Source organism: Phoxinus phoxinus, assembly GCF_949152265.1.
Source record: "Phoxinus phoxinus genome assembly, chromosome: 3".
Taxonomy (NCBI): domain Eukaryota; kingdom Metazoa; phylum Chordata; class Actinopteri; order Cypriniformes; family Leuciscidae; genus Phoxinus; species Phoxinus phoxinus.
The window spans coordinates 3,405,747-3,416,952 of NC_136878.1; the positions used below are offsets into that span (position 1 = coordinate 3,405,747).

The window sequence follows — 11,206 nt, forward strand, 5'->3', positions numbered from 1 at the left end:
TTCTAGTGCTTATTTCCTTCTAGTTGCTAGTGGTGGGGAGATCGAGGCTTCGTGAAGCAATGAAACGGTTGAACCAAATGGGCCATATTGTTTCGGGGCTTCGAATCAATCCGACACCTAGTGGTCACTTGCAGGTGTTGATCTGAAACGACCTCGACGAACCATTATAAAAATGTTTTTTATTTATTATTATTGTATTTTTCTAATATGTGAAGCTTGTAACCTAGGCTCCTCACTGTGCATAATGTTATTTTGGTCCTGCAAAATGAATATTAATAAAAGAAATCAAGCCACGTCTCACTTTTTTAGAGATTTTTATTCAAAAATATTAATTTCTCTGCTGTGGAAGGACTTAGCTTACTTCTTTTTTCACAGATAATTTCTCCAGCCTTTGAAAAAAAATCCTCTCACAAGGGACAATTGTTGCTGGCATGCAAATATATTTTTTAGCCAGGACATACAAATGAGGAAAGATTACTGCTCTCTCTTTCCAGTAAGTTAGTGGATCATGATTTCTTGGCAAATGCGTATCGTTGATGTATTTTTTTCACTTCCACTGTGGCATCAGCTGTGGCATTGTGTATCATCTGGGTTTGATGGTATACTATACTCTGTCTCTGCCTATCAGTCAATGTGTTGTGTACATTTAAATGTAAGCCTAAATGGCCTATAACTAATCAAATCGCACTATAAATGTCACTATATCACATCAAACTCCTCTCACAAAAACCCACGAGGTCAATATGCGTTGATTTCACTTTTATACAGATGTGCGATTGTGTGGTCTGTTCGCGACCGTGTCAATCAAACGCTGATTCGGCGGATCACACCTGATGAAACACTCGTGAAACACTTCGAGGCTTCGTTTGGCCATAGTCACGTGACATGGGTGTTTTGAATCACGCTTCGGATCAGTGTTTCGAAACATCTGCGCTTCGGGATCTCGAAAAGCTTCGGAACGACTGTTTCGCGTCAGCCATAGTTTAGTCTCTAGTCCTTACTTACTTCTAGTTCCCTCAAGCCTGGTTTTTGACGTGTCTTTATTTTTTAAGTAATCTTTTATTTATTTTTCTCTAGTTCTCTGCAAGGTTGCAGTATTGTTTCACTTCTTTTGTTTGTAAGAACCAGAGACTTATTTTGAGAAATTATTTTCTTTTCTTTATTTTCCCGTTTTGCTACCTCTAGTTATTTAGTTTTTCTAGTCATAGTTGTCAGTTTTTTGTTTGTTATCTCTTGTTGTGTGTTTGTCTTGTGTTGGCTCATTCCCTGCATCCTGTTCTTCCCTGGTCATCGAGACTCCTATCCTGGAGAGCCACTCTAGTGCTGCTTCATCTCATATGCCAAGCCTCTGGTTCTTGAGCTGCTGTCAAGTTTCCACTGTTGCCGAAGAGCCTGGAGCTGTCTCATCCCTGACCAGCCTGTGCCCTCGACCTACCTGTTCTCCAGCTGAAAAATAGACTCGATCAGTCGATCAACGAACCGCCGATCCAAATGCGCTGAACTGTGTAGAATCTCATATGGTCCAGCGCATTTGGATCGGCGTTTCGTTGATTGACTGATCGAGTCTGTTTTTCAAAAATGGCTTCTGCTTGTGTACGTGAAGTTGACTGTATGTATAAAATATCTTCTTATTAAACTGTCTGGACACTGTCAAAGTTCTCAATGCTTCGGTTTGAAGGTAGGGATCCTCATTATGCTACCGTGTTAGTGTGGGGCTATTTTGAGCCTTGTTAGTGGTATTAACAAGCGATTTGTTTTTGTCATTACTCTATGCCCAATATACTAGCGTTATACTAGCGTTATAGGCTAAACTGTTTTTAGAGATAAAACTATTTACATTCGATAATCATGAAAACAAATCTCAGATAACGGTTAACAATGTGTAATTAGACCAAAGGTTCATTTTGCGCTGGAGTTCTCCTTTAAGCTCTTTTCTAAATTCACCAAAATCCCAAAACTTATCCAATTTTATTTAAACATTTGACTGAGGTTGCCAAAATGACTCTTCACCGATTTCAGCTTGTAAATGCTACCTTCTTAAAAAGGTTGAGTAAAAATTAAAGGGTGATCAGGCCTTTAAAAAACTCCCAGAATAAAATGATGCCTTTTACACCATACCAGGTTCTAAACTACAAATCTTCGATTCAAATGTATCACATATCTATAAATTACATTCTTTAGTCACATGAATAATGCTCATGTGTATCAGAGGATATGATCCCGGACGAGCTCCCATCACTGTCAAGTGTTTTAATCTGCACGGGTCCCACACTTGAAAGGGGTTCCTGTAATGGTATAGAAGCAGGGACTATATGAATGTTGTCTTAAGTGGGATTAGAACCCCGGTCTCCAGGACACAGAACTGGTGTTCTTCCTGAGTGAGCAAACTTTGAGGATTTTGAGACCCAAGTGCAGAGTGACAGAAATCTCAAGGAGACAAGCAGCATAAACTCCAAGTAGCTTTTACTTTTAGAAAGAAGGCAAAGGCAAAGTACAAACAAATAAACTAGAAGCAAAGCTTCCAATTGTCACAAAAAGGAAAACAAAACAAGCACAATGGCTCACAAAAAACTCACGGGATACTCAGGTAGGTAGGCTCAAGACTGAACAGAAAACAATGGCAAAAGGCAAACTTAAATAGGGCCCTACACAGGTGAGTATCATCAAACAATGATTGCTAATTACAACAGAGTTATTGCCAATGGTCTCCCTCTGGCAACTAGGAGGATGATTGCAGGTAAAATACCTCCTGCACCCCCTAGCGACTGGGAGTTGTACTGCTGGTCATGGCAGGAGTGTGACTCCTAGTGGTTGGAGGAAGTATTGCTTGATAAAGTCTTACAGTTCCTTACTCCTGAATTGAACACTGGGTTCCACTCACAAGAATGAGACTTAAGTTGCCTTTTCTCAATTTATTGTAGAATCTCAGTAGGTGAAAAACCGGTAGTCTCTTCAGAATCAAAGAGATCCCGTGCAGTTTAAATCAATCTTTGTCTTTGTCTTTGACCCAACATTTCCACTGCGTCCACGCTGCTCACAGTACACAATGAAATGAGCAGCACACGCACTATTTCAAAGCACAAGGTGCGCGCCACACTGATTGAAACCAGCTTCACCTGGCATTCATTCCCGTGTAACAAGCAGCGTTAGAGCGGACGTTTGCCGCAACAATAAGAGAACTCTAAAACAAGGTAAGTCATGATGACTGTGACTTTCTACCAAATGTGTTTGTAATTGATCTAATCTTTAACTGTCTTTGTGCCATAAATTCAATAAGACAATTGACTCTATTGACTACTCTGCCAGCACGTGTAACTCGTTCTTGAGTATTTTCTACTGTGTGTTTCGATCTCCAGTCTCTTGACTAGGCTGTGCTGTATTGGGCATGTCTGTTGTCTCCACTATGGAAGTGGCTCTATCACCATCATCACAAGACTTCTCAGAGCAATCATCATCTTGACTCTGCTGTTCTCCCTCAGTATGGAACTGCACAGATCCAGTTTCACTTTGTGAACTTTGACCCAGGGAATATTCTGTTTCATATAACACCCAGAGGCTTGTTTGTTTCTCTGAACTTTCACTCTCCAAGCAATCTGCAAGATCCTGGGGCTGTAGATGAGCAACGGACTCCCCTTCATCATCACAATTATGGAGGTCAGGATTACTGGCCCCTCCAAGTTTCGTCTGAAAAGATAAGAAACTGATGTTCAACAAGAGATTACAATGTACAACTCTCTTGGTTCCTTTTTCATCGTGCATTACTTAGGGATGCGTCTGGTGATTCTGGTTGATGACTACATGGACGGTTGACTCCCACTCCCAGTTTTCTCTTCCCTCTCTCTCCCTTATTAGCAATCAGCACACAATCTCCAACACTTAGGTGAGTGTCTTTCACTCTTTTGTTTTCTCCCTGAGCTTGTTTTTCCTGTTCTTTAACAGCATGCTGCTGTGCGATAGTTGCTGCTTCATGAAGATGAGAGAGTAGTGTATTGGCGTGACTTGCATAATCAACTACCACAGGATCTCGAAGTACCCGTGTAAACATCATGTTTACTGGGAGTCTCGGCACATTGCCAAACATGAGGTAAAAAAGTTGGGAAGCCTGTTGTCTCATGCACAGTGGCATTTTAAGCAAATGTCAGGGTTTGAATTTGTTGGGCCACTTATGTTTAGTTTTGAAGGGCAAAAAACACAACTTGTGTTCTTTTAGGACCTATGTATACTTGTGACATACGGCGATTGATAATAATGAACAAGCAATAACTGTTTGCAGAGTTTTGTTTCCTGAATTTCAGGTAATGTGACACTCTCCTCAAACCGGGATCTTTTGCATTATCATGTAGCCTGTTGACATCACAAAAAGTGTTGAAAGATTGTTGTGATCAAAGCAAACCAAAGATCTTTGTTTTAGAACTGAAGTCTTACCATACGGTACCGGTCGCAATCTGCTCCCCACTACATGTTATATTCTTATTATTAATATTAATGTTTTTAACCAGGGAGTAAACATTTACTTGTTTTTAACCTACTGTACCTTGTCCACTTGTGTAACTATGAGGAGACAATTATCTCTCTTAACGAGGACGGAGGAAATGTATTTATTTGTTTGCCATTAAGGCAAAATTAGATGTTTAAAAGAACACATAGGTCCTAAAGTCCTGTTAAATCGTTCAGTTCCTCCATTGCCCATTGGATGATATGCTGTGGTATGGTACTTGATGAAGTTCATGTCGCCAAATATACTGCGCATCATTCACATGAATGAAGCCGGACTGTTGCTCAGACCTTGTGGCATACGATTATATTCATGCAATCCGTGTGGTGTGGTGAATGCTGTGTATTTTTTATCCTCCTCGTGCATGCGGATGTTATTGTATAACGGAGGTCAAGTCCATTGTGCTAAAATATACATTTCTGCCCAGAGCCGCCAGACAATCTGATTGTGGGTGTGTTTCATTGAGACACCTAAAGTCAGTGCAAATTCTCAAACTGTGATCCTTTTTCCATACCATTACCAGTGGTGATGCAAATTCGCTGGCGGATTTCCTTATTATGCCCTGATCCCCTGAAGGAAGGCGAAATGGTCGTTCATCCATCAGGCGGATTCGCTGAGAGAAGTCTTTTGCCTCAACACAATCCAAAGCATGTTTCGAGAAGATGTCATTATAGCTAACTAAAAGCTGAACTAACTCCCTTTTTGTATCTCCCTTTAGTGGCTGACTTGGCATGATTTGAGGTCTATATCTTTCAGGCCGACTTCTGCAAGTATCTTCCCAAAATCCTCACAGCTTTATTAGCCCCTCCTCCAGGTAGTCTCGGGTTCGGTACCCCAGTGCGCACCCGGGTCCGCATGATGTAAGGAAGCTGGCAGTGGTTGGAAAAAGGCATCGTATCTGTATGTTACTCTGCATGTTACTGATTTAATCAGTCTCTGTCAATCCAGTAGATCTCTGCGCTCAAATGATCAATTGCTCCGCATGGTTCCACGATCTCGTTTAAAATGTAAAGTTATCAGGCCTTCTCTGTTGCAGCTCCTAGGCTCTGGAATGACCTTCCTCTGTCTAATCTTCTCCTTCATTGGGTGTGCTTAAAACATATTTGTTTTCTTTAGCATTTGAAAATGCTTTGTAAGCTGTGTATGTCATATGTTTGCATGGTTTTTATTTTTTATTTTGTCTTTTATATTTTTCTGTACAGCACTTTGGTTCCACCTGTGGTGTTGAAAGTGCTCTAAAAAATAAAGTTGAATTGAGTCACATATTCCTTGTAAATTAAAAAGCGACGACTTTTTCACTTGTTAATTAGGATAAATATTTTGATGTCTTGGATTAGTGATAAATCACCCTCTCAAAATGTTGGCATAAAATTATGCAGTTTTTAAAAAAAATTGTTGGTTCAATTGTATTTTTCATTTATTTATATTGATTTATATTGTGTTGTCTTACTTGATTTTGTTATTATTCATTGTTATTCATATTCAAAAATATATTTATAAATATTTTTTTATATATTTAATAAAATAAAATATTTGGAGCAATGTTATTTACTCTAAATATTGTTAGTAAATTAATAAAAAAATAATAATAATTTTTAAATGACTTTTTTAATGATCTAGTTGAAGATTGGGACAAAATGTTCCTAAAACACAAACTCTTGAATTGTATTTAAAAACAAACAAAAAACACTGAAGCACAGTCCACAAATAATTTTTCTAAAAAAACTAAAACTTTTTTTTTCTGAATATTACACAACACACCACACCTAAGTAAAACTCCACCTATTCATTAATTCATTCTGATGTCATGCGATTTTGGCAGCATAAATAGTGGATCAGAATCAATCTGTGAGACAAACTGTCTGATAATACAGTTGATTTCATCTTTGATCACCAGCACAATGAGTGCAGCAGCAAACATGATTGCTGGAGGATTCACCACAGTGAAGCCTGTCACTAAAGAGGTGAAGGACATCTGCATTAAGGTAGGAGACAGAAAATCACTCATAAATGCTTTTGTTAAAACACAGACTAGTAAAATAATCTATTTCTGTGCTGTGAAGTGTGTTGGGGAAAATATTTGTTATTTTCAAAAGAACTGTTTTACTTTTTACTCAAAGTCACAAAACGTTTTACATAAGTTTTCTGATATCTGAATTATAGATGTAACTCCATATTATTATTTTTTTAAATAATAATATAGATGAATATAAAATGTGAATTTGTTTATTCAGGTGAAGTCACAGATGGAGAAGAAGACTGGATTCAGATTTAAAGATTTCATTCCTATACTCTATAAGAGTCAGGTTGTGGCAGGAATAAACTATCTGGTCAAGGTAAATTAGTGTTTTGTTTCTCATGGATGATTTGTTTTTATGTTGAATTTATGTATTTTTGTGTTTGATGTTTTAATCACTGAAACTCTTCTAAGGCACAACTTGTATTTCCAATATCAACAAGCGAACTATAGCAGTGTGTGCTAAACGGATGTGATGTGTCCAGTCATTTTTCTGTCTTCTCTGAAAGTTAAAATGCATCAAGTCACTGTATAAAGTTTCTCTGCATTATAAGATAAAACTCTTCTCAACTTTGTCCGTTGCTGGACACTCAAATTTAGTCTAATGGTCACTGTAGCAGAACTAGCTATGGGATTTTTCTTTACGGTCATGGAAAAGGAATGCGTTTAGGTTGCTATCAGTGTGAACAGAGTTTTTTCATGAGAGAGATCATTTGTAAATCCATGTGGATTTCTCTCTCTCTCTCTCTCTCTCTCTCTCTCTCTCTCTCTCTCTCAGGTGGTCGTCAGTCAAGAGGATGGCGTAGAAGAAGATAAGTGCGTTCATGTACTGATATTTCAAGCTCTCGACTGCAATGGAGGGAAACTGTCTGTGACTGGAGTCCAGACCCCTAAAACCATCATGGACCCTCTGATCTCCTTCTGAACACTTCTAACCGCATGCAGAAAATAGTCGGTCTGATATAATAACAGACACACAATGAACTGCTATACTGTAGAGAGGAACTATTGAAAACTGTTTCATTCCTCAATAATAAACTCAATATTCAAACCCTCAGTGTCAGTGTATGAACACCAAATTTACTTCACTTTACTAAAATTGTTTTATGCTGAAATAATAAACACACAAAAATTTTTTGTCTTAAAAATCCTCATTCCAAATTTTTTAAAACAAAAAGTAAAATAAAATAATGTAAAATGACAATCATTTTTTAATTTTTAAGATTTAATTGGCTGTCTGCATGACTTTTTAAAGGGATTTTTTTTTTTGACATTCATTTTTTAAAATTTAAGGCTGCACTGACCAAACTAATGTAATTTTAAACATTTATCAGACTGATAAACTTAGATTGTATTATATGAACCGAAATCTTGTTCATCTCAACCTCACTTCATTACAAACCTGTAGTTTCTCTTCTTCACTCTGTGTTCATGAGAGGAGCATTTAGAAAAAGTAATGAATAAAACCCAACCCACAATCAAACTTACACTAAATACATAAATAGCTTATAAATCAGACTAAGTGATGTTTTTTGAAAATGTAAAAGTGCAGAAAGTTTTCTGTGATAGGTAGCCTAAGAAAATCATTATGTCTATGGAAAGTCCCCATAAAACATGAACAAATAACATTGCTTGGTCTGTTGAAGGCTGGTGTTGTTGAAATGATAGACCCGTTTGATCAAGTTGTCATCCCAGTCTCGTCAGCTGGACTGAAAGAAGTTTAACACTGAACACATGGCTGCAATGCAATGGTCACAAGTGACAGTATTGCTGTGTGTCATGTCCAGCAGGACAAACGGGACAGTACTGATGTGAAACAAATTTGCCAACAGTTAATTTCTGTTTAAGGGATAATTCACTTAGTTAAAAATGAAAATTCTGTCATCATTTATTCACTCTCAAGTTGTTTCAAACCAGTTTCTTTCGTCTGCTGCACAAAAAAAGAAGATATTTTGAAGAATGTTGGTAACCAAACAGTTGATGGTAGACATTGATGAGGATCCCCAAATAAAGATTCCCCAAATATCGTTTATTATCTTTATGAGTTTATTATTATCTAAAATTGTCAAAGTATCCATTTGAGCTTAAGAATTTGTTCAGCTGATTGAAGACAACTTTTTCAATGATCTTGCCTATGAAAGGAAGATTTGAGATTGGTCTATAGTTGGTTAATATAGTCTTAGCCACTATAAAAAAGTATAAAAAACAAAATGCAGATCATATAATGATTATGTAGGCATTTGGTGAGTGTGTTGTAACATGAAGGAAGTAAACTGGTGAACAATCTTACAGAATAAACAAGAGTCAATGACTAATGATCACTTAATGTAACATTCCTGTCTGACAAGTTTTGACCAGATGTCTTTCCGTATTTCTACGTGCCGTGCTGTCACATTAAGAGGAGCAGGAATCATTCTTGATTCTTGAACGTTGCAGAAATGTTAGATTACATTTAATCTAATCTAAAAATGTTATTGACGAAAAATGTTATTGGCGGCCATTACTAGCCATGAGGTATAGGTAATGAAACCACATTATGAGCCTTAATGAGAGGCTTAAATGTTGTTATATATGTACATTTTTAAATATGTACAAATAACTTTTTAATGTATATGCTTTTCTGGTAACAGGGCTGACACAATGAGTGTGTCCCTGTCTTTCAGACATTACATAAACTCAAAGAAAATTCATTAAAAGAAGAGAACTCTTACTTGTCTTCTACCATCAACTTCATGAAAGGCAGATGATGTCACTTCCTGGAACTGATGCAACTTTTGGAACAGTCCATTATCTTTAAAGAGGTGTTTTCATAAAAAGTAACAGGGTTGACGAGAACCTAGGGACCCGACTAAATTTTTTTTTTTTTTTTTTCAAAATTGGACAAGTTAAGAATAAAATCCATTCATGACTAATGAACTGACACTTATAAGGCTTTATACAAGTATATTGTTTTTTATGATAGTTTGACTTTTTTGGCCTCGATAGCAAGTAGAAGTAGAAAAATCATACTGAGGGACAGGCCATTTTCAAAATTTCTGCAAGATGCTTTGCACAAAAATGTGATTAAAATCCTTTAAAAACAAAAGAAACAGAAATTAATTAATTCTTATATTATGGAAACTAAATTATAAAATATTTTATTTGTTTTACGGTTTATCAAGATTTACAGAGCTTCTTTTCCCTGAGGGACACAAAATGGCACGTTTTCGTATAATGACCCCCATATCTCCCGGACCGTTAACTTACCTTTATCAACGCAATCTACATAAAAAAACTATTTTTTAGCTTGACAATTAAAACTTCAAACAACACTAGAACAATAAATTAATTAAATTACTTACCGGTACTCGTTTTTTCCAGCTGAATGATTCCTCTTGAAAACGAAATGGTCTGCATCCGCAGGATCCTCCTCAGGATTTAACCCCAAAACCTTTTTTTTTTCAGGCGGCTGAGTTCCTTAATTCTAGTAGGCCTAGTGGCCCGCTTGTGACAAACTCAGGCCGAAGTAAATACACACAGCTAAACCAAGTATGCACCTGACACCAGTACAATTGCTTTCAGCCAAGGCTGGCCCATACAGAAAAAGCCTTCAGTCAGCCAGATGCGTATATAGCTGCCAACTCTGACCGTTCGCAAAGATCCGCCCCCCTTAGTTACTGTCGCTATGTCCGTCAAGCTACGCAGCTCTCACGGCACACCATGTTCTCACGAAGTGAAAAATACATCACAGAGCAGAGAGAACACTGACAAGTATTGACAAACAGGACAGACCAGCTTACTTTTTTTACTTTCTGGTTACTTTTGATATTAAACATATTAAACAAAAAGTTATACATGCTCTCATTACAAACCGCTTGGATTACTGTAACTCCTTATACTATGGCCTAGATCAGTCGTCTATTCACCGTTTACAATTAGTACAAAATGCAGCCGCTCGACTGTTGACAGGGAAAAAACTATTTGATCATATTACTCCGGTACTGTCGTCCCTCCACTGGTTGCCTGTTGCTTTTAGAATACAGTTCAAGATTTTATTATTTGTTTTTAAATCTTTAAATGGATTAGCACCGTCTTATTTAGCAGATTTGCTGACTATGCACACCCCCGTCAGAGCACTTAGGTCAAATGACCAGCGACTTCTAGACTGTCCTAGATCTAGACTGAGAACCAGAGGAGACAGAGCATTTTCTGTTGCAGGACCTAAGCTATTGAATGCTCTTCCCCTTAATATTAAGGAAGCTAGCTCTATTGAGTCATTTAAATCGCTTTTAAAGACTCATCTTTTTGATAGGTCTTTTAATACAATATGTGCTGTGACGTTGTGATGTTTGATTGTAAAAATGTTTACATGTGTTTTAACTATTACTGTTACTATTGGGACATTTTGCCTGTGTAACTCTCTCTGATTAATTAGTATGTTTTTATGCTTGGTAGGAATTTCTGTACAGCACTTTGTGGCAGTAATGACTGCTTGAAAATGTGCTTTATAAATAAATTTGACCTTGACCTTGACAAAGTCTCACCTTTCAAATTTGGTAATAAAAAAAATAAAATAAACAATAAATACCGTTTTGTGGCTCTTTAATGTGTCGTGACAGATCGCTGTGTCGCCTCAGTAAAAGCTGCTCGTGAACCGATCATCTCTTCCTTCTAGTTCATTTATGCATCAAATAAACATGAATGAACATAAGAAG

At 37.2% G+C, this 11,206-nt stretch overlaps 1 protein-coding gene across 8 annotated transcripts; it reads left to right on the top strand.

Annotated features, from left to right (window-relative positions):
- Positions 1 to 3,017: 3,017 nt before the first annotated feature.
- Positions 3,018 to 7,568, top strand: LOC306996012 (cystatin-A-like). Of its 8 annotated transcripts, none has more exons than XM_079608099.1 (6): positions 3,764 to 4,084; positions 5,214 to 5,309; positions 5,532 to 5,581; positions 6,393 to 6,480; positions 6,730 to 6,831; positions 7,291 to 7,568. In XM_079608099.1, the coding sequence occupies exons 3-6, from the start codon at positions 5,547 to 5,549 to the stop codon at positions 7,435 to 7,437; spliced, it is 372 nt and encodes a 123-aa protein (XP_079464225.1). In that variant the 5' UTR covers positions 3,764 to 4,084; positions 5,214 to 5,309; positions 5,532 to 5,546; the 3' UTR covers positions 7,438 to 7,568. The 8 variants fall into 8 exon arrangements, with proteins under 8 accessions (XP_079464224.1, XP_079464225.1, XP_079464226.1 ...); XM_079608100.1 differs by having other exon boundaries at positions 3,764 to 3,880; XM_079608098.1 differs by lacking the exons at positions 5,214 to 5,309; positions 5,532 to 5,581 and adding an exon at positions 3,018 to 3,654 and having other exon boundaries at positions 3,767 to 4,084; positions 7,291 to 7,520.
- The last annotated feature ends 3,638 nt before the right edge of the window (positions 7,569 to 11,206 follow it).

What these genes read in the sequence shown, in the direction of transcription:
- LOC306996012 (XM_079608096.1), top strand. Translation starts at nt 5,478, where the DNA reads ATGGTTCCACGATCTCGTTTAAAATGTAAAGTTATCAGGCCTTCTCTG. An exon ending in TGAAGGACATCTGCATTAAG is followed by an intron (nt 6,481 to 6,729) that starts GTAGGAGACAGA and finishes TTGTTTATTCAG; the next exon opens with GTGAAGTCACAGATGGAGAA. An exon ending in GAATAAACTATCTGGTCAAG is followed by an intron (nt 6,832 to 7,290) that starts GTAAATTAGTGT and finishes TCTCTCTCTCAG; the next exon opens with GTGGTCGTCAGTCAAGAGGA.